A 26,705-nucleotide genomic window follows, 5' to 3' on the forward strand; every position below is an offset into this window, starting at 1 on the left:
TCATCATCGCCCTTGTCTTAAAAAAATAACAAAACGGCCGGGCGCCCAAAGATTCCCGCGTCGTTAAACTGCAAATGGTCAATATAGCGCCGACAAAGAAAAACAAAGTTGATGATGGCTCTTTAAAGACAGAACGTCGTATTTTAAATTTAAAGGTGTCATCGTATAGGCGAGAAAAAGTGGTCACAATAATTTATTCATTTAATAAATACTTTTGTCATATATTTTGAAATAACGCCAGAAAAAAATAAAATGATTTTGCCAAATTTCAGTTTTTTGCAAAATTTAGGAAGTATTTAGATTTTATTATAAAAGGACACTATATTGCTCAACTTTCCTCTAATTATTCCACCTCTATTGACGTCCTGTATAACCGTGATGCGGGGTCTTTAAACAAAATATTTTTTTTTGTTACTAGGTATCTTTTTATAGTTTTAAGTATAGTTGTAACAACTGGTAATTGAGAATTTTCCTGTGTCGCTTAAAACTTAAAATGTGGCCTATTTTCAATTTCTATTAACATCCTCACTCACAACCCCTTACTTTACAGATGTCACTACGCTGCACATTTTTCAGATATGGAATCACATGACAAAATGGGTTACTTTTTACAAAAAATTATTGATCAAGAAGTTATATTATGATCGGTATTAAGTCTTATGAATTATTTCAATTATTCTTTATAATATTTACGTGAAACCTACTTATATCTTAAAATTTGTTCCACATATTTTTTGTATATTAGTTTTTAGTTAATTAAGTGCAACGGGCTTTTTATTTAAAAACTTGACCCTCTTGAACACAAAATGAAGGAAACAATGTTTGTTGGAATTATAACTTGTATTAAACTTTGTTGGTAATTTTGTAAAAATAGCTTTTTATATATATTTTTGTATTAATTTTTATCTCAAAAACATATTTTGGTAAGTAATTATTTGTTTATAAAATTTTAAAATTTAACTTTTAAGAAATTTCAATATGCCTCCACCCTTAAGTATATCACTTATCACTTGACCACCACATAAATGACACCGTGTTGTATGTTCAAAAAAAATAATAAAAACATAATTGGCAGCATCATCCCATATCTTAAAAAAATATCCAACTCGGCCGCGTAACCGGAGATTCCAGCGTCGTTGAAAACCTGACTCAAAGATCAAAGAAGCCAAAAGCCAAGTCCACACAGCTAAAATAAATCGTTCCTAGATATGACGCTTCGCGGCAGCACCACACGGTGCACGAAACTGAACGGCAATCCGATAGTCGACCGGGTACACTTTTTAACACAGGATTGCGTATCTTCCCAAATATTCAATCAACGTCTGTACCTTTTACTTTATTTTCCCGAAGCATTTGCTTGCAAGGAAGAGGTAGAGATTATGAATACGAATTAGAGCAAAACCTTTACTGCTTCAAAGTAAATGCTTAAGTTTTATAAATACGGGCTAATATCGTCCACTATATCACACAGTGTCATCGAACAACTATATCAGGGTCTAAATCCCGACTGTTTGGAAGGAATAATAATTATTCTGTCAACATAGTTGATTATTTGAGTTTCCAGAGCTTTTTCCAAATTTTTTGAAAAAGTTGGCAAAATTGATATTGATCTTAGTTGACTCACTTCAGTAGGGTTATTAACTTTAGCCAGAGGCAAAACGTTAGCTATTTTCCAGTTTTTGGGAAAGTATGAGTTCTCGATACAGCTATTTATGATGTGTGTTATATATGATATTATAAAAGGGCAGCAAAGAGAGAGAAGTGTTATATTCACTTTATCTGCACCAAAAGCTTTAGATTTTATATTAAGAATAATTTTATAAATTAATTCTTAATCAACAGGAGTAAATTGAAAAGTCATGTTATGTAATAAGTTATTATTATAAAAGTTCAGCAAATCAGGTTTAGCATTTTTAATATTTTGTCCTATTTCAGTAAAATATTGGTTTAATTGGTCAACATTTTTTAGGTGATCTGGAATTGTTTTATTTTTATTTTTAAGAACATTTAATTCTTTAAGCTCGGCCCATTTCTCTTTCAAACTACAATTCTTAAACTTCTGATTAAGATATGCCTTTTTTCAGCTCTTATAGCACTTGTTGCAAGATTTCTTAGATTTTTGTAGTAATTCCAATGGACAGGATCCTTAGTGCGCTTAAAGCGATTAAGTGCTTGATTATGAAGATTTTTCATCAATCTGATGTTATCGGTTATCCAGGGATTATACGACTTTTTTACCATTTTTTATTCTTAACGGTGCATGTATATCAAAAATGCTTAATGTTGTTGACGTTAAAAAAATCTACTGTTGAATCAATGTTGTTAGTCAGATAAATGGAATTCCAAGATACACTTTCGATGTCGGCCTGAAACTGAGCATAGTCAATACGGTCTAAACAACGGGATCTAAACAAATATGAAGTATTCGGCAATAATTAGATTAAGATGGACATAAACAAGTAAGTGATCTGAAACATTAACATCTCGAGTGCCAACATCCTGTACAATGTTAGGATTGCAGCAGATCAAATCGATTAACGTAGAAGTTAAATGAGATACTCTTGTTGGTTCTGAAATCATCTGACTGAGACTAAAGGTATCCAAAATATTATTTAACTGAATAACCTGAGAGAAGAATCATTATCCAGCACATTTATGTTAAAATCAGCAAAACACAAAATCTGGTTACCACCGGTGTAAAAATTAATTAAGACATCCTTAAAATAATTTAAAAATTCCTGACAGTTGGTTCCAGGAGGTCTGTAAATATTTCCGATAATAATTCATTCACCCATTATCTCCACCTTTACCCATATATGTTTAATTATTGCCCGGCAGTGGCACTCACTTTTTAAGATGAAAAACTGAATGTTAGACTTTATATAAATTTTAACCCCACCCCCTCGCCTACTATCAATGCGATCTTGTCTAACTAGATGCTATCCATTAATAGAAGTACTTTCGTAAGTTACATTTGGATTAAGCCAGCTCTCCGTTATACCAAGTATATCATAATCATATTTAGAAATATGACCTTTAAATTGATTGAAGTTATTTAAAGAGATCTAACATTAATATGAGCACAGTGCATAACACAAGAAGAATTTAGTAAAAGAAAAATAGAGAAAAATTAATAAAAGAAAAACTCTTTTCACGTAAAGAAAAAAAAACACTTAAACGTAGCAGCTGCCGCAAAGTTAATATTAACCCAAAATTCGACAAAGTTGGATCCATAGCAAACTGTCCTAGTACTTCAACTTGGCATGCATCGACAACTCTATTTTCATATTTTTTCTTATTGCAAATCGATCCCGTCTCTTCAAATTTTCGTATCAATTCTAATACGTATTTATGGCTCACGTTTTTATCTTGATACCTTTCATTAAATGCTCTCGCGGTTCTACGAGCACACCGATCTTGAGCTCCATAAAGGAAAATTATTTCTATTCTTTCGGCTAGCGTATACACCATTTTATTAACTCACTGTTTTAACTAAAATTGAAAAATTGCACGCGTCAAACTGACAGTTTTAACAATAATTCGAAGGCACTTTTTTCTGGCAAATAACGGTACACATTCTTTACTTAAAAAAATAAATAATTTGCTTGAATTAAATGTACTGTTTGTTACCACACATTTTAACTTCTAAATTGCCTGTATTTTTTTTTGATGATCTATTATAAAAAATGTAAGAATTTTAAAATGATGTAGGTCTTACACTAAAAGTATTCATTTAAAATACCAAAGTTTGGCGTAAATGAAATATTCATTATTTCTAGACATTTTCGCTAACTATTTGCTTATACATTTACCGATTTAATTTTTTTTGGTACCGTTTAATGGAGAATTTTACGCTGCTTACTATGATGTATCACACGATGGGGGTTCCCATTTAACATTTTAAAGTGAGGTTAGCTGGAGGTGAGGAGGTAATTGACAGAACTTCAGTGAATGCATAATTAAACGTCCTCCTGTATATCTAATTTGACGTTTTTTTTTCTTTTTTTTTTATAAAAGTTATTAAGGGTGGATCGTTTTGAAATGAAAGCACTGTATAGAACTTTGGCGGGTTTATAGTAATTTGTAACATAACCAAGCCTCATTATTTTCTACATAACAAAACCAATCTGTTTTCTGTTTAATTAATACCCAAGCTTTTACCTGTTTTTTTGTTCTAATAAGAATCCTTCATATTATTTAGGATTATTTATAATTTATAAAAAAAAAACAAAATTTTGCAGTTACTGAGATGTTTATTTAAGTGATAAATAAATACATGTAGATTTAATCAAATTTCAGTGCTAAATAATACATTTTTTTTAAATAAAAAAATAAAATAGTTACAGTATAAACATCAGGAGTTACTGCCATGATCTTACCTCAAGGCTAATCGAACAGCCCAAATGCAAGTTTTATCAAAACATGTCGACTGAAGCATTCTTTAATAAATAAAAAAATAACTATAATCTGCACCACATTTAGCCCCAAGCTTGCGTTTTACAATAGTGAAGCACGAGTTTTCCTTCTGTACTATAGCAATCAAACAAATTCCTTACCATCTGGTCTGGAGATGGTGCGAAGGTTTGATTTACATACAGGAACTAAAAAAGAAATTCATTGAGCATTAAATGCTTCTAACAATATATTTAAAAAATATTTTATTATTGTAACGTGATACATAGCTTTCAAATATTTTAATAAATGGTATTAGTAAGTATAAAGCCTTCTTTTATTTGACTTTTGATAAGATATACCTCGAAACCCATATAATTCGAGTTTCAATAATTATGTATACCTATTTTAACAAACTATTTTTTTCTTTGGTTGCTATATTTTTTTTATTACTCATATTAACTCATTACCATTACACTTTAATGTATTTAATATGATAAGTAATAGATTTATGAAATCCTAAGTGGGATTCAATGAGAGCATATTAAGCATTTCTAACTATATTAAAACAGAGAGATATTGCACCTACTCTAATAGCACAACACTGATGATATCTTAGTAAATAAGAGATATGGTATTCAAATCAAACTAAATATAGAGCTAAAACTTGGTGGCCTCTGATAGACTGATATTTCGAAGAGTAATTTCCTAAAGATCACATTTAAAATATTAATAAGTATTAAAATTTTAAATAATAATCTTTGTTTATATTAAACTTTTACCTGTTACACTTGCAACATGACTTTATTTCTGTCAATAGTGGTCTTTAGCCTGACTGAATCCAAAATAAAATTTAAAATAGTGTTTAATGAATATTGATAATTTAAATTATAGCATAGATCATTAATATAGAAAGATTAAAACTGAGAGGGACATGAGAACCTTGTCGTACGTCCTAAAAAAAACAGCTATCACACACTCTATATCTGCTTAACAAGGGTTAGAAGAGCATTTTTTCTAAAATTGGAAGGGTTTTCTTTTGAAGAAATTATTTAGAAATTCTGCCGTTAACATCCTTTTGAATTGTGTGAAACATTACAAAAAAATATTCTTTGTCTTCATGAAATGAACTGAAAAAACTATGTAATTTAAAACTTGTGGCGTCCTTATACTTTTAAATTTATTTAAGGATTAAGAAAAACATTGTTATTCTATGCCTACTCACAACAGAACATATCGAGGGTCAAAACGCAGGACCTCGTAACTAACATTTTTGGATAAATTACTTTTTATATACCATTATGTGTAGAATAGATGGTGGCATCTGTTGACCAAGATAGATATTAATCAGTTTTTAATTTTAGCGGAAAATCGCAAAAATCATAACCTCGTATTTACATTCGCGTCAGTTTTGAAAGCATTACCTCGTATTTGTCAGTTAACCCTTGTTAGCGACCGTAACTGTTGTTGTTCGTGGAAGTGCTTTGTGTTTTTGGCCAGTGAGATGTTTAAAATAGCTAAAATTTTATATCACTTTGAAAATAGTTGTTTTAAAGTTGTTAGTAATTTGTGTTTAATTTATTTTATAATAAATAATTTTTTTCTTTACCTAAACCACATTTTTTTTCCAGGTAACACTTACGAGGTCCTGCATTTTTTAAAATTTAAATTGTATTACCGCTTACGAGTTGCTGTTTAAGACTACTAATACAATTATAATGTCTAGCAGAGCAAGAAAAATAGTGGCAATGGCTAAAAATCTAAATTCAAATAAATTTAATACAGTAACTAAATGCCTAGGATAAGAAAATGACCTGAACTTGTCAAATATAAGTAATTTTAACAATGAGTCTTTACTCGAGCTTGAGTTGGACCAAATTCTAAGCCCTGAGGATATTTCTGAACTAATCAATAATGCGGAGGTCGTATTCGAAAGCTATTCAGAGCCAGGAATTGATGACCCGGATTCATCTGAAGAAAGTATGGTCGAAGACAATTCAAATGAATGAAATGCCCTTGCGGTCCCGCAAGGGCAACTTTCAGAAGAGGATAGCGATTTAGAAGAACAACCTGTAGGTGAACATGAAAATAGAAAGCGAAAAGGATACAATAAAAGGGCTATTAATAAAAAACTAAGGCTGATGCGATAAAGACATGCCGTCGAAACAAATCGATTCATCTCATAGATCCCAAACACTTGATTATTCTTTTATTATCGGTAATCAATCCATTACTGTTAAATTGGAATTAAGAAAATGTACTTGAATACCCTTAATCTCGGAGAATGGTCCGTACGATCCCGGGAGATGAATTCTGAAAATGGCATGGCTAGTAGCAGCCAAACCGATATAAAGAGGAGAGAAAAACGACAAGATATTTTTAAAAATGACAGAAACTGTCTTACCAAGTTTCTTCAAAATTTAAACAAGCTTCCTTCACATTACTGTTGAAAAGATACCAACAGAATGTACTTGGAACAGTATTTTCAGTCATGGTCCGATTTATACCGTGTCTACATGGGGCAAAATCCAATGTCAATTATTACAATAACTAAACTTGCCGACGAAATGAAAATCTCAATATTCCGACCTAGAAAGGACCAATCTGATGTCTGTTTTGAGTATAAGAACGAAAATATAGAAACGGAAGAATATAAGGAACACAATAAGAAAAAATTCAGCAAGACGTGAAAAGGAAATAGATAAGGAGAAGGCGATAAATGGTGAGTTTCACATTGATTATCATGGATGTGCAAGCTGTGAAGCTATCTCTGCAAATACCAGCTAGCACGTTGTACTATAAACAGAAATTGTGTTGCCATAACTTCACGATTTATAATTTAGTCAACAACCAAGCCGTTTGTTATTGGTTTAACGAAACTATTGCCGATGGGCAAGCATCTGTTTATGCTTCCTTTTTAGTAGACTACTTACAAGAGCAACTTTTAACCCAAGAGGCCAAAAGACCTATCATTATTTATTCTGATGGCTGTACGGCGCAAAATAGTAATAGTGTGCTCGCTAATGCTCTTCTTTATTTATCAGAGAAGCATGAAGTTTTTGGAAAAGGGTCACACTCAGATGGAGTGTGACTCTGTCCATAGTGCTATTGAAACCTGCCTAAAAAACAAAGAAATCTATTTACCAAGTGATTATTTAAAAATCACTAAGCAAGTACGTATTAAAAATCTCTATTTGGTAAGGAATATGGGCGAGTTTTTCAAAAACTACGGCCATAAAGATTTTTTAAAGTATGCCTCGATTCGGCCTTCAAGAATGAATAATGATAGGGCTATTGTGACCAATATTAGAGCGTTACAATATGGTAATGGGCAAATTTCATTCAAGTTAAAATTTTTTGACGAAGACTTTCACCCCCTTCCCCTAAGACCAAAAAATGTTGACTTTACCAATGTAATATTTCCGCCTCTTTACCAATCGCCTCTTCCAATTACAAAAAAAAGTATGATAATTTACAGAGCATTAAGGCTACAATTCCTAAAGATTGTTGGAGTTTTTATGAACAGTTGCCTTACAAGTAAAAATGTATGGCAAAAAAAGTTTTGTCAGCTTTTATTTTTAATTTTTTCAATTTAATTTTATTTTTATTAGGTTGCTACATAAAAAATACTTTTATAAAATGATGATGTTTTTAAATTTAGAAAAAGACCAGATCACAAACTTTTTGAAGTACCTGATAATGTGGTGATATTATTAGAATGTTAATAGGTATTTAATTATGTTAGGAAATAGGTTTAGGGTATTAGTACACAAATTTTTATAATGTTTAATACTCCTTTGCAGAAAATATTAAATATTTTCTTATTTTATTTTCTGTAATAAATACACAACATTTATTTGTGTTTTTTTCGTAGTTTTTTAAGAATGCAATTCCTCGTATCTGTATTATTTAGACACAGTACCTCGTAAATGTAGTAAATAATAAAATAATAATTTTCTTTTTTGTAAAAAAAAGAAAATTATTATTTTTTTCTAGACTGATGTTATTATGTTCCTGCTAAATAAATAAATGTATGAAAAAAATCATTACTTGTCGTTTATTACAAAAATTAAACAGTTTTATTGCTCTCCTGAAAAATTTCCAAAATGTTACTTACAAGGTCCTGCTTTTTGACCCTCGATATGTAATAATCAAGAATGTTATCTTGATTATGCTTGTTTCTGCTACAATACCATTTGAAACTTATTGTAAGACTAGTAACAAGTAAGTAGAATTTTTTGTATTTCTATAATGTACAATACTTGTTTTGACAGATATATAAACTACAAAAAAGAAACATGTAAAAACACTACTATGCCCTAATAGAAAATAGTATTTATAAGTAAACTGTCATATTACTTACTAATTTTTCATTTGAATCTAATTTTAAATATTTCTTCATGAATTCAATAATCCATCCAATGGGTTTATCACTATCTACAGTCCATTTTTTCTTTTTCATTATAGGTGCATTACCTGTGGGCTTCAGCAGGATATCAACTAAAACAAATTAAAGAAATATTATATTATCTTACAAGAGCCTGCAATTTATTGGAAATTTGTTTCTATTACCCTTTTAATTTTATTTATTTTTTAAAACTTTATACCACAATTTTTTCACAAAAATATCTGTAGAGAAGATTTAATGAATTTAAATAAAATAATGAAAAGTGGCATGTTGATAATGGGGGAATAAAATGTAAATAGTAAGTATAAATGCCATAACTGTAACATTGTTAGCCATAATAAATGTAAGAGGCAACATTTTCTAGACAGTGCTCACCCTATAAGTAGAGTGAAAAAGAAAATTTAGACAATGGCAAAATCATAAAACATGTTAATTTATTTATTTAATAATATATGACCGGCCTTATTGAAATACAAAGTTTTAATCTTAATACATGTTCAAGTTTATAAAAGTAATTACATTGTTATCTGAAGGACTGAAGGCAAGAGCATAAAAACATATAAAATAATAATTATATAAACTTTTAATATAACAGATTACATTTATTCTTAAAAAAAACTTGCAGTGAGCTTTGGAAGGATCAAGTGTCGGCTTTTTACTCAAAACAATTAATGACATGTTAGAGTCATAATTTTTATTATATACGATTTTAAATATGTTAGGTTTCCTAAGGTATTGATATTGAGTGAAATAATGATCTGAAAATAAACAATCAGTATTGAGACATGTTCCACAGGGCTCTTTAGAAAACAAAAATTTTTTAAATTTATGAGTACAAATTGATAAAATATTTTTTGAGATACAGGGACAACTGTTACATTATCATCGTTACACTTGAATTTATGTAACAAGACCTATTAAAATTTTTCTTGAGACACGATGATATAATTCTTAAAAGTTACTGCACAAAAGGCTATATAAATAGCAAAAAAAATACGCCTGGAAACAGGTATCCTCACTGATCACTAGCCAGTTGTTCAAATTGAAACTAAGCATAAGCCCCTTAGAACATTGAATATAAGTATTAAACGTTCAAGCGATCCCCAAATACACATCTCTCCATGTAACTAGACTAGCACCACATACCAAGCCAGAAGACCTGAAGAAGGATCTATTACCCAATTTTCCTGAAGTATCTTGTGAATCAATGCAGTCTAAACACCCAGATGTGTATGCCTCTTTTAAGGTGACTATCAATCAAGAGAACTTTCGGAAAGCCTGGAACAAAGAAGTTTGGCCAAACGGAGCTGTCATATCTCGGTTTTTCACCAAGAGGAGGTTACCACCAGAACAATAGGAGGACCCTCTCAAAGTAACCTAACCTCATCAAGGCAGTTGACAATCTACTGTCAGAATGTACGCGAATTACGAACCAAAACAAATGCATTATATACAGCAACTTTATCGGAATGTTATGATTTAATTGCATTTAGCGAGACAGGTTAAATGAGAACATCATTTAACTCAGAGCTCCTAGATAAGAGATATACAGTGCTCCGTAAGGACTAAGGACAGAATTGGCCAAAGGGGAGGAGGAGTCCTTATTGCACTCATGAAGGAACTGCCTTATGAAATTGTAAATGTCGACTGTGATAGTGACTGTCTGATACTTAAAGTAAGTGTTAAAAATATATCTGTTTATTTGTCTGTTGTTTATTTTATACCAAATTCCACTGATTTAATGTATGAAAAATATTTTAACGTTTTGGGGGAAATTTTACTCTTAGAAAACGTAAATGTGATATTGCTAGGAGATTTTAATTTGCTTTATTTTAATAACTGTAATTATACAGATTGTGATAAAAATGTCCTGATGCAGCAATTTATTAATATGTATAATCTATGCCAAGTAAATAATATTCCTAATTTTATAAAGAAATCTTTAGATCTTTCACTAACTAATATGGAAAAATGCACAGTATCGAGACCAATGGACCCTTTATTACCTGAAGATGCTTACCACCGTGCTCTTAATTTACAATTTAATCTGAGGATTGTACAAAATAAAACAATTAATAAGAAGACTTATACATACAACTATGAAAAGGTAACTTCTTTACATTTTATAGATCACTTTCTGATTGCAACTGGTCTATGGTGTTTAAATGCTATGATGTTTGTATGGGGTTTAATACATTTTATAAACTAATATACCAATTTCTGGACATTTCAATTCCAAAAACAATGATAAAATCCAACACTGCAGGAAAATGTCCAATATGGTTCTCTCTTGATTTAAAACATAAAATTAAAAAGAAAAATAAGTTTTACAGTCAGTTGAGTAAGCAAGTGAGCCCAGAATACGTTGAATATCAGCAACTTAGAGCTGAAATAAAAAATCAAACAAAATATGAATATAATTTGTACTGATATATTTGTATTTGTATGAATAAATTTAGCTGCTGATCCAAGCGCATTTTGGGCTTTCTTTAAATCTAAAGCTAGGAGTGCAGGTATACCAGTGGCCATGACCTTAAATAATGTAAATTTCAATAAACCCCTTGATATTGCTAATGCTTTTGCCCAATATTTTGAGTCTGTGTATAGCACAGCTGGCTGTTCCAATCATCACATAAATAATAAAAACTGGAACACTTTTGTTTTCAAAAAAATTTATGAGAGTGATGTAATAAATGCTATTAAGAAACTTAAACCTAAAAAATCTACCGGCCCAGATAAAATTCCTTCTTATATCTATAAAGGTTGTGCTGAGCTTTTGACAAAACCTCTAGTGTATCTTTTCAACATGTCAATTGAACAGGAATCCTTTCCAGATATTTTAAAGTTATCAATGATCTCACCAATTCATAAAAAAGACAAGAAAAATGATATATCAAATTATAGGCCTATTAATCTCTTAAATTGTTTATCTAAAATTCTTGAAAATATTCTCTATGATAATTTATATGAACATGTTAAACATAAAATTAATAAGTGTCAGCATGGTTTTGTTAATGATAAATCCACAGTGACAAATCTGTGTATTCTCTCAGAACAAATCTCTAAGGCAATTGAGTCTAAGGAGCAGTTAGATGTGCTATACACAGATTGTGAGAAGGCATTTGACAAGGTCGATCACTTTGTGCTTTTAAATAAATTAGTTAGCTTTGGTTTTTCTAAAAAAGCTTGTAATTTCATGAAATCTTATTTATCTTGGAAAAATAACGTGGTTAAGATTGGTAATTGTCTATCAGAACAATATATGTCAACCTCAGGTGTTTCCCAGGGTAGCAAGCTTGGTCCCTTGCTTTTTGTTCTTTTCATTAATGACCTGCCTGATTGTATATCCTCATCTGTAAGTCTGACGTATGCTGATGATTTTAAACTATTTAAAACTATTGCTGTCAAGGAAGATGCTAAAATTAAAAAATGACCTATGTTCTGTGGTTGATTGGTTCAAGAATAATAAGATGTCCCTTAATGTTCAAAAATATGCTGTGGACACTTTCACTCGTAAAGCTAACTATTTTCTTGAAGACAATCAATCAATATTGATAATACCAAAATTCTTAGAAAAAACTTTATTAGAGATTTGAGAGTAACTTTTCAGACCAATATGAAATTTAATTGTCAATATAGTGAAATAGTTAATAAGGCTTACCGTTCTTTGGGTTTTGTAACAAGAAACAGTAAGAGTTTTAAAGTCAGCACTATCGTTAGACTTTATAATGCCCTTGTTAGTCCACATATGGAGTATGCTTCTACTATCTGGCCACCTGAAGCATCATCACATTCAGACATGATTGAGAAGGTACAGAAAAGATTTTTAAGATTTCTGTATGTCAGAAAGAAATAAAGAATACCCATATATGGTGTCATACAGGGCAATGTTAGAAAAGTTTGGCTTCCAGATGCTCTGTACCAGAAGGCAGAATCGGGCAGTCAATTTTATATATTTCATTGTAAATAATGTTAAATACTTGAGCTGTGATCTAATTGAATACATTTCTTTTAAGATACCAAAGGCTAGATTAAAAATAACTAATAAAGAGCTTTTTTATATAAATAATTTTAATACTACATCTCCAATCAATAATATGTTAAGGATTTGTAACAATGTCTTAAATGGCTTTAAAGATGTAGATATATTTAATATCAGGGCTAAGGAAATTAGGAGGTTGCTTGAGCATCGGGACATAGTTCATGTTTATATAGTTATAGTTATATACATTATAGTTCATTGTTCATAGACTCATGTTTTACTTTTTTCTTCTATCTTTTTTTTTTTCTTTTAGGTTTAGTGTTATTGTTGTGAAATTATTTTAATATATTTTTTGTTTGTTTTTTTTTCCTCCTGTTATAGGTTTTACATGTAATTACTATTACCCAATATATAGTGTTTGTAAAGTTTATTTTTGAATAAATTAAATTGAATAAATGAATAAAATTAAATTAAAACAATGAGCTCACTATGCGGAGCATAAAACAAAGATAAGATGTAAATGCAGAACTTTGTATTCGCTAGTTATGAATTGTTTAAATTGAAAAAAATTTCAGCAGTTCAAATATATATGGCTGAATTAGCTTTGCTTGTTGCCAGCCAGGGGCGGCTAGTGCATAAGAGCTGCAGAGCTGCAGAACCCCCAACATTTTCATACACATTAACTATTTTTGAAATTATTTAATATTTTTCTAAGTAAAATAAAATTAAAACCTAACAAAATAATAAAACAGTATATAAACGAACACCTGACTATTACAGTCGGCCAAGTAAAAACTGTTGGCGTGCCAATCACTACAGTTACAATGCCATTAACGCAACCTAGCTGGACCACATTCGAGTTCTGTGCTCCGCGTTGAGCCCTTTTCCTCGCCCCGCACCGCACTTCGCCCTAAGTTTAGATAGCGAATTTTAAGTCGGAACGGAGCTGCAAACTAGGGATGTACGATACTCACGATAGTATCGATATCTGGGATCGATCTGCATCGTATAAAGAGGTATCGATACGACAGTATATCGTTATAAAGAAATCGATATCTGAAATATCGATGCGGTTAGCCATACAACATTTTTAAACAGAGCTATAATAGTTGCCTTTCATTTAACTAGGCGCGTCAAATGACTTGTCAAATCTTAAATTGAAAATTTTTAAGATTTTAATAGTAATTTTCAAAGATTTGAAACAAAAATTTGATAATCAGGACATAGAAATTACTTTTAGATAGCTCAGTATCAAGAAAGATTAGCTTACAAGTGTAAATTTCTTTGAGAAAAAAAATAACAGGTGATTTCACGCTTAGTTAAATGGAAGATACACTTTTTTCTCAATATTATACATATAAATAAATTATTTTTTTAATACAAAGAATGCCCTTAAGTCAATATTTTTAAGATAATTTGAAACAAATTTATATTTAAAATATTGACATTAATATTGAGAAAAATTTGCTTTTTAGCAGAAGAAATAATGTATCACTATAGATATACGTTTTTATTTGGATTAAAGATAAAAGAAATGATGATGAAGTATATAAATCTAAAATGATACAAATTAAATATTATGTAACATATATATCTAATTTTAATAAATAACATGTACAATAAAAATTTAGACAAAAAAAGGCTTAAGAGCTATTCCAAATTCCAGTCTTCATATTTAACTGAAGATAAAAATAAAAGCTGCTGCAATTTTTCACTAGATAGCCTATTTCGGTTTAGACTAATAATGTTTCCAGCTTTTGAGAACAGCCTCTCCGATGGCACAGAGGTTCCAACAATTGATAAATATTTTAATGCAAGTTCCTTTAAATTACTAGATGGCTCTTTACTCCAATATTTAATTGGGTCATCTGATATTGGTATTGTTTTATTGACCAAATATAATTTAAAAGCTTGGTTCATGCTGTCACTAGTATTTTCGTGACAATGTTTTGCAGCAAGCTCTTTATGGTAAGACCATAAGTCCGAAGATTTTGATGTTGAAGGTGTTTGATCTTCTTGTAATATATTTTCTTTCTCTTGTGTATTTTGCTCTCTTAAATTTTTGATGGACTGATTTATAAACGAAATTGTTTTAGAGCATACCACTGGACTGTTAAAATGCAGTTTTTTAAATCGTGGATCCAAGATTGTCGAAACTGCTAAAATTAAATTTTGTTCAATGGCTCCAAATCTTTTCAAAAGTTCATCCCTTGTTGATTTTTTTAAAGCAATAACTTCCTTAGACAAAGGGGATAGACTATCAATTTTTTTAAAAAGGCAGTTTATAATGGGAATTATTTTACTGGCTGTTACGTATTGTTCACCACTAACTTCTTCAGAAACTGTTTTTATAGGGCCTAAAATATGTAACAATTCCTTTATTGTATCAACGTCAGATGCCCCTAACATTGTTGGAGCTTTGGAATTTTTTAATAAAATTTGAACAATATACTCGCATAAACTAAGAAATCTTTCCAACATCAAATAGGTGGAATTCCATCGAGTTGGCACAGATTGAATTAGTCGTAAAGTGTTGTTGGCAGGCTGTATTATTCTAAGCTCATCTGCTGCAACAACACTTTGCTTAAAATAGGTAACAATGGTTTTTACTTTGTTAATAATTACTTTAACATCCTCTTCTTCTATTACTTTTGAAGCTACCAAATCTAAAGTGTGAGCAAAACATGGCAGATGTCTATTTTTCCCAAATAAATCAGATATAGCTTTAACAACATTTGCTCCATTATCCGTCACTATAGCTGTAATTTTTTCATGAGGTATTTTCCAATCAGCACACATATTTGAAAGGCATTGTCCAAGATACTCTGAAGTATGCCTTTCTCCTAGTTTGTAGACCCCTATAGTGATAGAATTTAACTTATTTTCTAGCAAGAAATGTCCAGTTACACCTAAAAAACTTGTTGTGGTTTGGGTCTCTGTCCATACATCTGTTGTTAGCGTTATAGAGTCTAATGACTGAATTCTGCACCTAATAATTTCCGATAAAAAGTTATATTTCTCCTCAATTAAAGTGGACATTTTGTGCCTACTGGGTGGACGATATAAAGGAACAACTACCTTCATCAGATATTTAAATCCATCTTTTTCCACTGTGTTCAAGGGCAGGTTGTCTTTTGCGATCATATAAGTAATTGCATTAGTAATTTTTCCGGCCCTTACACCACCATCTAAAAATATAAAATAACTAAGCAAGGTATTCCTATCCTTTTACTGATTTAAATTTATCTAAATACTTAGTAGTTAAACTGTTTGTGCTTATTTATAACATTTTCCTGTATTTTTAAATTAATAGTTTCGTCTGAAACTTTTTAATTTAGATGTGATATTTGTGTAATGATATTTTTACATGAGGAAAGGACAAAAAAAAAATTTATACCTTGGCCCAGCACAAACAAATTTATGTACCTATCTACAAAACAAACAATAGTTAGAATAGAAATTTTAATATTTGGGACTTTTATTATTAGGTTTGGCTTGAATTTAAAAAAAAATGTTAAAAATGCAAATAATTTTTTCCATTATTTAATTTTCACCATTGATAATTTTGCTTACTCCCAGGACCCTGGATGCATTATATTAAATCAGAAAAATAAACTTACCAGAAAATGACTTTATTGTTGAAAAAGTCTCCTTTACTGAAGATTGTCGGTGGACTGGAAAGACAGCACTGCTAATGCTACTACAGCTACTATTTTCTTCCATAGATAATGTAGAAGACGTTCCAATATCCCCTAATATTTCAAAATTATCTTTACCTGAAAAAGCTATTGCTGAATTTGGGTTATCCATACTTGTGGATAGTTGTGGTTCTTTTTCCTGGTCATTGCTACACTAAAATCATTTGAAAATAATAAATTTAATAGGTGATTGCTGAGAGCTAGGTGGAAAAATAAACAATAAATAAATAAAACTATATTTTGATGGCTAAAATAATACATTTCTTGACACCGCCCTAGCAATAAATGTATTAGTATTACATATTATAGCATATACAAATGCCCCGAACAAGATTGTAGCAACAAAAAATGTCAGTGTCTATCGGTGTTTCGTTAAAAAGTGCAATAATATTACACCATAAATAAGCATTTATTTCATATGACAGAAGTAGGGATTTATAATTTATAAACATCAACTCTTAATAAGCATAATGTAGATTGTTTTATTAATAAATAAATAATTCAAATTTTATTCAATCCAGTGTGGCTTTTAGAAATTTTAAATAATATTAAATTAATGTGCCTACTTTGATATTCCAGGGTTCTTCTTTTTCATCATTAGTTAATTTGATTTTTGGATGTCTTCTTTGGAGATGTTTTTTGAGGTTTGTTGTATTGCCTGAAGTCTTTACCTCAACTTGGCAAATTTTACACTTTCCACTTGAATCATTTTTCACAAAATACTTCCACAAATTACTTCTTACTGGTGGCATTTTAAGATAAATATACCAGAAAGAAAATAAATTAATAAACACCAAATAATTTGGGCTCTCTTCGAAATACGAAATTGGGGCATTGGGGGAATCACCAATCCACCAATCAGTATTTGGCCTGGATCGCCGTGTAAATGTCCAATGTCAATGCAAAAAACAATAAACCGACAGAACTCTGCAAAGGGTAAATATTACATTGATTTTTACTAATTTTACTGAAAATTGATAGATGTCACTAGCTGTCTGAGTTTTTTTATTTGATACGATACTGCGGTAATTGTATCGATACGGGTCAGATACCGCTTTACAAATATCGATACAAAATATCGAGTATCGAACACAAATATATCGATACAGAAAAATATCGTATTGTATCGAACATCCCTACTGCAAACATTTGCAGTAATTCTGCTGACTGTTGACGGTTTTGCATTTAGTTGTTGGTTGTTTTTTTTGCGTTGTGTGTTGTGCTGTGTCAGCTGATCTCTATACTCTAAAAATGAATGTGGTGTACAATTTGATTAATATAATTATCAAATTATACATACACAATATATAAAATTCTCCCAATTTACGTACGAAGAAAAAATAAAACTAAAAGAGGAAGAGCAGCCGTTGCCCGATATTTTAATAGAAAAGTATGGTCCAAGCCGTGGAAAATTATACAAAAGAATTTTTACTCCAGATATTTATGCTAGAAATAACTGGATATGCGGATGTAATAAAAAAAATGCTCTTTTTTGTTTTCCGTGTCTTTTATTTGGTGGAGACAAATCTTGGACTAAAGTTGGTGTAACTGACCTGGTGCAGAGTGAAAAAATTAAACGCCACGAAACATCGAGAAATCATTTAAACAATGTAATGAATCTAGGTTTGTTGGGTAGTGTTAATATTCGTAAAAAGTTGGACAGTGCCTATTGGACAAATATTCGAGTATATAACGAGAACGTAACAAAAAACAGGTATGTGTTATCTAAAATTATTGACTGCATAAAATTTTGTGGATTATTCGAGCTTGCGCTTAGAGGCCACGATGAAACTTTGACATCGGAAAACCCAGGTATTTTTCGTGGTCTGATAAATTTTACAGCTGAACTTGATAAAACAGTGGCGGAACATTTAAAAGACTCGAGTGTATTTAAAGGTATATCAAAAGATATTCAAAATGACATTTTGGATTGTATATTGGAAGTTTGCCACGAAAAAATTTTATACGAGATTCGCACAGCTCCATATATTTCCGTTATAGCAGATGAAACAACAGATGTGTCAGCCAAATCTCAAATGGTTGTAATTTTTAGATATATCCAAAATGGGGATCCGGTTGAACGGTTCTGGACTTATTTGGAGCCACAAAATTTAAATACAGAAAGTTTGACTGCTGATATTCGCAGTGTCTTAGACCCGATTTTAGAAAATTCTAAGGATAAGTTGATAGCTCAAAGCTACGATGGAGCAGCAGTAATGAGTGGCAGAAATACTGGTGTTCAGGCGCGAATTAAAGATCAGTACAAAGTTGCTCATTTTGTACACTGCATGTACCGCAGCTTCCTCAATAAGAAGAATGTTACAGGATTGAAAGTTTATTTTCTGGCTAACATTTTTTCACCGTATTATGCCACACACCGATATCTTGGACAACGAATTACAAAAACGAAAAATTGATCCTGTAGAAATCAACCACAAAATACAAGTTTTTGAGCAGAGCATTACGACAGTAAGAAATTCAATTGACGAAATTATTAATGAAGCCAAAGATATTGCATCCTTGCTTGAATGTGAAGTAGGACCTCCTAAAAGAAAAAGAAAATATGACAGTCAATTCGATCACCGTATTGCTGCGCTAGAAGTTTGTGACATAATTATTAATTGCGCTAAGGATAGATTTCATTTTAAAAATCGTTTAAAAGCTGCTTCATTGCTGTATTCTGACCAGTTCGCTAACTATATTAATTATTTTCCTGATGAAAAATTAAAAGTAACTTGCGATTCATATCCCAATTTTGATAAGGAGCGTTTAAAAACAGAGCTTTCAGTGATTTACTCCAGACCAGACTGCAGGGAGATACAAGGAGCAATACCTTTTTTAAAATTACTCATAGAAAATAATTTGACCGATTCATTTCCAGAAACTAAAAAGCTCTTGGAAATACTCATAACTATTCCGATGTCGACAGCTGAAGCCGAACGTTCTTTCTCCACTTTAAAGCGCATCAAAACATTTTTACGTAGTTCTATGGTGGAAGAACGTCTGGTAGCACTTTCGATGCTTTCGATGGAAAAAATCGTCACGCAAACTGTAAACTTCAACGAGATGGTTATAGACAAATTTGCAGCCAAAAAAAACCGAAGAATAAACTTAATCTTCAAAAAATAACTATTATATGTTACAATGTAATTATAAATATAAATTAAAAAAAAAATATATATATATATATATGTATATATTTATTATAATGTATAAGTTTAAAATAGTATATGTGTATGCAGTTAATTTCACATTTAAGTACCGAAATCTAGGTGAACAAGGTCATAAGAGTACGCTCCTGTTTTGTTTAAATTCTAAACAGTCGGGAAAGTACAAGGCAAAATTTTGGTTGGCAAAAGTTCGCAAGTTGCATGGTCTTTTTATGTTTATTTGATATATTTTTGGAAGGTAAAATGTCAAAAAGGGGCTGTTTTCAGACACATATCTGGACTTAATACTAGTTTTTTTTAATAAGAATACCTATATAAACATCATTTAATGAAAGCTATAAGGAAATGTTTAATTTTGTCTAGTTTAAAAAAACATCTTTGATTTCTCCGCGTTTCTCCCCTTTTTTGCCATCTTTTATATCTCTCACCTAACCACGAACCGCCACTGTTGCCAGCTATTTTTGTTACAAATGCATTATCATATTGAAATTTTCTTCTGATTTTACACAATATGTAACAAAAATATTACTTTTTTTAAATGTAACTTTAACACCTAAAACACCAAACATTCTAGGAATTAACTTATTATTAGTTGGTTCTAAAGTTAAGGCAATGGAAAGGTTATTTTAATTTTGTTAAATGTCAATTTTAATTTCTTTGGCTATTTCAAGATTCTCTATGTAATCTAGAGCTTTAGACATATATAACCATACATACACCCATTGGATCTATGGGTATTTTAATTAATTTTGAATATGTGTGCCAGTTTTCTTGTTTTGAACATTTGTGCGTCAGACCATGTCATGTATTTTGCATTCCATGTTATAATGTGTGTTTTTCTGTTAACTCTTTGACAAAAAAGTAATTTTTGTTAATTTTGATATTTGATCAGAAAGAAAGAAAATGTGCTATATTACGTAAGACAACAAAATCTTGTGTACAAGCATCCTAAAAACTAAAAAATTCCAAATTCACTTTAAATTTCAAATTTCAAACAAACATGACATCTAAAACACTTTACCATAAAATTTACACATATTACCAAAATTAATTATAACATAACAGATTTAAAAAAAAGCATCTTTTTGATAAATTTGATTAAAAAATAAGTAAAGCTGTCAATAAAATAGAATTTAGAGGAAGTAAATTAAATTATTAAAAAGGAAACAAAACTAAAACACTAAAATGATGTCAGAGCACAGGTCAAAAGGTATCATTAACAAAAATCGTCAAGGCTGTAATATGCCCTGGATAATAAAAGTGATTTTAATTTCTTTTTCAATTTCATAACTTTTTAAATTTGTCTGATACATAGAGGAACATGGTTGTAAATTTTTTTGCTAAGGTATATAAGTGAGTTCTTGGTGAGGGAGGATGTAGGGATTGGTAAGGGAAAATCGTTAACCTGGCGAGTCATATGACCAGTGTTAGAGGGAGGTTTAGGACATTTATGAATAAGAGTAGCTAGTTCTTAGGATAAAAGGAGAAAAAAGAGTTAGGATTTTTTGAGATATAAAGAGAGGTTTACAAGAATCTCTTAACCCAGCGGAACATAGGTATCTAACTGCCTTTTTTTGAATCACAAAAATTATGTTTAATAATCCCTTATTGCTTAAACCCCAAAAAGGCAAGCCATAACGAAGATGGGACTCAATAGGAGAAAAGTACACTGAACGTGCAACTACCCCTCCCAGCTCATGCTCCGCCATTCTTACTGCAAAGCATCCAGAGGATAATTTTGATTTAATTTTTGCAAGATTTAGGATATGATCTTCGAAGCGAAGGCGACCATCAATGGTAATACCAAGGAACTTACAGCTTTCTTTGTTTTGCAAGGGGGAGTTTTTACTAAACATAAGGCCCTGAACGTCATACTCAAATCCCATAATAAAGGTTTTGCCCACATTAAATACAAGCCTGTTTGCAGCACACCACTCCGATAAAATCTTAAGATCCTTAAAAACCTGGGCTCTGTAAGACAGAAATTCAACAAAACTCTTCCACATCCAGTAACAATTAGTAAATGGTACCAGAGTATAGATGGAGAACCTGGTTTTACAGCTGAATCCTTGCAAGCTTTAAAAATTAAAGTGCAAGAATTTCAGGAGAAAAATAATAATCATGTTATTTGTAGCCTGTTAATGGATGAGGTCTCCATCAGAAAACAGGTAGAATGGGACGGAAAAAAATATCATGGTTATATAAACTTTGGTGCAAAGCTAGAGTCAGATATGGTTCTGGAAGCTAAAGAAGCTTTGGTCTTGATGTTAGTGGCTGTAAATGGAAACTGGAAGATACCAATAGGCTACTATTTAACATGTGGACTTAATGGTCTAGAAAAAGCTAGTATCATAATGAAGGCGCAAGCATTTGTTTATGAAACAGGCGTTATTGTAAGCTCTTTAACGTTTGATGGAGCTCCATCTAACTTTACCATGTGTAAAGAACTTGGTGCCGATTTTTGCAACCAACAGAAACTAAAAACCTATTTTTTACATCCTTTAACAAATGATAAAGTTTTCATTTTTCTAGACCCTTCTCATATGATTAAACTTATTCGAAACTGTTTTGCAGAGTTTAAAATATTGAATTTTAAAAATCAACAAATTAAATGGGATTATTTGGAAAAATTAATGACTATTCAAAACGATGAAGGGCTTCAGGCAGCAACTAAATTAAAAAGACGACATGTGTTTTATAAAAATGAAAAAATGAAGGTAAAGCTAGCCACTCAAACAATAAGCAAAAGTGTTGCCGATGCATTAGCTTTTTTAAGACAAGTCCTTGGTATGGCGTATTTTAAAAATTCTATGGCAACTGAACAATTTATATTAAATTTCAATGACTGCTTTGACATTTTTAATTCAAGTAGTAGGTTTGCCACGTATCAGTGGAAAAAAGCACTTTCTCCGTTGAATTATAAATTAGTTTATGATCGGCTCCAAGAAATTAAAAGTTTTATTTTTAATTTGCGACACGGTAAGGTTTCCATTTTAAATTCGACACGAAAACGTGGCTTTTTAGGATTCCTTGTAAATATTGAGTCGCTTATTTCTTTATATGAAACCTTTGTAAAACCCGAGAAATCTCTTCTAAAATATATTTTAACGTACAAAATTTCCCAAAATCATTTGGAATTTTTTTTTTCGGCATTGAGAAGTAGGGGCGGTTTTAATAATAACCCTTCTGCTAGGCAATTTTCCGCTTCTTATAAAAGGCTTTTGGTTCACATTGAGGTTAAGGCTACGCAGACAGGAAATGCCACATCTATTGATTCAACGTCAATATTACATTGTAGCAGTGCAAGTAAACCAATTACCATTCATCATAATGGAGAAGACCTTCTGGAATCTGCAGAATTTAAACAAATATCCAGAACAATAAATGAAATGGAATATATAAGTTCTTCTGCATGGCATTTAACAACCTATACAGAAGACGTTGTTAAATATATCTCTGGTTATGTAGTGTTATCTTTGAAGAAATGTGTGGTCTGTAGTAAATGCCAAGAGATTTTAGAAACTAGAACTTCATTCTCAAAATTTCAACAAAGAAAGATATGCCTCCAAATTTGTTATTGATGTTTGTTTGATTGGAGAAAGGTGCTTTCGACTTTTTGATAACAAATATGGTATATTAAATAAAAAAATAGATGATAAACTCTTAATACATTCCGCCCTAAGACATCTTCCAACTAACCTATATTCATATTTTGGTAATCATATTTTAGATGTTGATCCTCTCTCCAATCACTTTTTAGATTTAGTGAAATTAATCCTTAAAAAATATTTTAATATTAGAATATATCACGAAACGAAAAAAAAACTAGACGACAATATTAAACAAAGAGTAAGAAGCCGATCAACCAAAACCGTTTTATTTAAAAATCAATAGTTTTTTTTTTGCTGAAAAGTGGATATTTCCATAATTAAAATCATTAAAAACTGAAACTTCAGACACAAGTTTCTTTATCTTACTGAATAGATCTTTGCTATTAAACAAAAATCAAATTTGAACAAAATCTCTCTGAATGGAATTTTTTTTTTAGAAACCTTGTTCAGGTAACTTCTGGAGAAATCCTTTTAACAGCTTACCACATCAATTTCCATTCCCATTTAACGTATGCCATTCTATCTGAACCTATATAATTATTTCAATAACCTATTTGAACCTATATAATTCTCATGAAACCATCCATAATTATCCTATAAGGAACAACACCAATCTTGTACCTGATTTCTTTTGACTTGAGAGACCCAGAAGCGGCTCCAGATATCTATGTGTAAAGTTCTATAACTGTGTTACAGCCAGAGAAAAGGTTTTAAATTTGAACCAATATAAAAAGGAAAATAAATATTTTCTTTTAGAAAAAGCTTTTTTTTCATTTGGGGAGTACTTTGAATCAAATTTTAATTTGTCTTAGTTTTTTTAATGTGTTTTTTAATTGAAAGTGTATAATGTGTTTAATTGAATTTTCCCTCTAATGATAGCCAATTTCAATTTTAAACTTTTGATATTTCTATTTTGTATTTTCTATATGTATATGTACAAACTATGTAGCAACTTTATTTTTTTAACATTTAATCCCTATTTTATAAGTTTCATTACATATTTTATTTGACTTGTAAAAGTACTTGTTTGTATATTACTGCTAATAAACTATCTAATCTAATCTATTGCACATTGTCTTTATTTTTAGGTAAGCTTTATTTTTAAGTATAAATTAATATTATATAATTGGTATTAGGTATTATATAGGTCAGTGTTAAATGTCTCAAAACCATTGTACAGGCTAAATACCCTTAATAAAAATGTTATAACCTGTAAAAAACCTGCAACTCCTTTACAATTTGAACATCCTTGTTAAAACTCTTTCCGCTGTAGCAATACTGTTCCTTTGAAAAGTCAGCACCATAGAAGTATATATTATGTAATATAAAATAAGTGATGTGATGTAAAACTGAGTTTTGTTCAATATAATAAAATTTTAAAAAATTGTGTCTTAAAACATGATTTATTAAGAAATCTATAATATTAATAAAATATTTAATTTTCACAAAAATGTTTTTTTTGGTAGGTACCTTCCTCTAAAGAAGTTAAAAAAACACATAAATAGCTGAAAAATGGTAATATTACTTATATTCAAAGTCTATAATAATTAATAAATTTATCATGTTAATATTTGTTGACGATGTCACTGGTAGAGAGTGCTTGTAATGGTGGCATAAACAATGCAATTGAGCGGCGTTGCGATGCCATTACCGTTTTCTCCAATATACTTTATTTACATTTATTTAACGTTGTATATTGACTTCAATATAGGGTATCTTATCATATTTTATGTAAAAAAATGCTTGATATTTTATTAAAGGGGAGCAGTTGTATCGTTTTGTGCCTTCGGAAACAACTGAAAATTTTTATGATATTATAAAGTGATTTTTGCCATGGCATGCTACTTCTAGCCCTTCAATGTTCTAAGCAAATACCAAACTAATGATCCCAAAAAAGGGGGAAACAGGAGAACTAACTTTATGAAATGAACTTTACAAAAATGTACAAAATCAAAATGCAATTCTCTCCAAGTAGGGTGCTATAGACCAAAAGTTTTTCCAGTGGGACAAATGATATACCTTAGAACATTGAAAGGCCTTTATATACTAAACTCTCTCTTTTTATATTAATTTTCTAAATGCAGCCATAAAAAATGTTCTAGTTCCTGCTAGAACATTTAAAAGCTCAACCATTTTGTAGATTGTTGTTGATCAGTTGGCCATTATTTTATATTTAAATTGAAAATTAAAGAAAGTTTGTTAAAATCCCAAGTGTAATATTCTTAAAAGTATATCACATTTAAAAATGTAATATAGATATTTTCATTTTATAATCCTAAATCTTATTAACATCATATGTTGTCTGAGTACTAAATTTAAGGTTATTTAATTGATTTTTAAAATATGATAGGATAATACAAAAAATTATATCCAAATATGAACTAATTTACAATTATCTATCTAAAGGAGAATAATATCCATAGTTGGTTCTGTGGAAATGTACAAATACTAAATAAAATCCTGTCTTCTATTCCTTGACTCAATGTATAAAAGCTTAAGTAGATCTGGATACTCTATTTTAATGTTAACCAAGTTGTATAGGAATTTTAATCCACCACAAACCCTGCAATCTTACCAAAGGTAGCAAATTAAGTTGACTTTCTATTTCTTTAGAGTTAAAAAATTTTCTGATGTATTATCAGGTATCCAATTGATAATGATCATCGGAACCCACTGCAGTATACACAGATCCAAAGTAATTTTTAAATAATGCAACAATTTCTTTACCTTAAAACTTTAGATATTAATTTTTCAGGAATAAAGGGGCTTGATTGCTTACCTTTTTGTTTGTCACCCCTACTTAATAAACTTTGAGGGTCTCCTTCAAGACCCATATTAAGGGACTGCAAGGAATTTTCAACCTCCTGCACCTCACTAGTAGAGTCAGCTTGAGTCATATTGAGTATATAAAGTTTTTAATTTAAAAGAAAAATAAATTAAGAAGTAATGAAATAATACATAGTTTAATATTTATTGGGTGGATCGGCAATGCGCAACCAAAACAAAAACAAGAAATTGAATTGTCAAAAATCAAGAAATACAATCGGAAATGCGGGTTGCATATACGTAGATTGCGTATACGCAAGATGTGAATGAAGCAAGCAGCTAGACAAGGCGGCGTAGTCCTGCTCATTTGCCGCTTTTCCGACGTCTAATCCGCTCTCGTGATTGGTCACTTTTAGCATCTTAGAAAAGTACTTAAAAAAAAAACCTCACATCAGAATGAGTTGAAAATTGGTCAAAGTGTTTCTTATTCGTTTTAATTAATTTTCACAACAAAACCTTGTTTTGTAGACCATCATAATTCGATTTAGACATTCATTGTTAATATCTGAACAAAAAATTATTAAAATCCCTTGAGAATTTTAGGAGATACTTAGGAGCCCTTATATTGATTAAATAACACCAAGCGCGGACTATATATTGCTCGCTGGCAACCGACAT

General features: G+C 30.5%; 2 protein-coding genes across 4 annotated transcripts in view; one reads left to right on the plus strand and one right to left on the minus strand.

Annotated features, from left to right (window-relative positions):
- Window positions 1–4,233: 4,233 nt before the first annotated feature.
- LOC126736030 (autophagy protein 12-like) lies at window positions 4,234–26,282 on the minus strand. 3 transcript variants are annotated; one of them, XM_050440221.1, is made up of 3 exons: window positions 26,041–26,282; window positions 8,756–8,892; window positions 4,234–4,601 (listed from the first exon to the last, which is right to left on the minus strand). In XM_050440221.1, exons 1-3 carry the CDS (start codon window positions 26,156–26,158, stop codon window positions 4,479–4,481), a joined length of 378 nt encoding a protein of 125 aa, XP_050296178.1. In that variant the 5' UTR covers window positions 26,159–26,282; the 3' UTR covers window positions 4,234–4,478. The 3 variants fall into 3 exon arrangements, with proteins under 3 accessions (XP_050296178.1, XP_050296177.1, XP_050296176.1); XM_050440220.1 differs by lacking the exon at window positions 26,041–26,282 and adding an exon at window positions 16,403–16,559; XM_050440219.1 differs by lacking the exons at window positions 4,234–4,601; window positions 8,756–8,892; window positions 26,041–26,282 and adding exons at window positions 14,358–15,970; window positions 16,403–19,555.
- Window positions 10,379–26,705, plus strand: part of LOC126736027 (E3 ubiquitin-protein ligase UHRF1-like) — an 89,352-nt gene continuing 73,025 nt past the window's right edge. The window contains exon 1 of the mRNA XM_050440217.1: window positions 10,379–10,475. Coding sequence (XP_050296174.1) covers window positions 10,413–10,475 — 63 coding nt within the window. The 5' untranslated portion in view covers window positions 10,379–10,412. The remainder of the gene's footprint in view (window positions 10,476–26,705) is intronic.

Source organism: Anthonomus grandis, chromosome 5 (genome assembly GCF_022605725.1).
Source record: "Anthonomus grandis grandis chromosome 5, icAntGran1.3, whole genome shotgun sequence".
Lineage (NCBI taxonomy): Eukaryota > Metazoa > Arthropoda > Insecta > Coleoptera > Curculionidae > Anthonomus > Anthonomus grandis.

What these genes read in the sequence shown, in the direction of transcription:
- LOC126736030 (XM_050440219.1), bottom strand. Translation starts at nt 16,592, where the DNA reads ATGGATAACCCAAATTCAGCAATAGCTTTTTCAGGTAAAGATAATTTT. An exon ending in AACAATAAAGTCATTTTCTG is followed by an intron (nt 15,971 to 16,402) that starts GTAAGTTTATTT and finishes TTATATTTTTAG; the next exon opens with ATGGTGGTGTAAGGGCCGGA.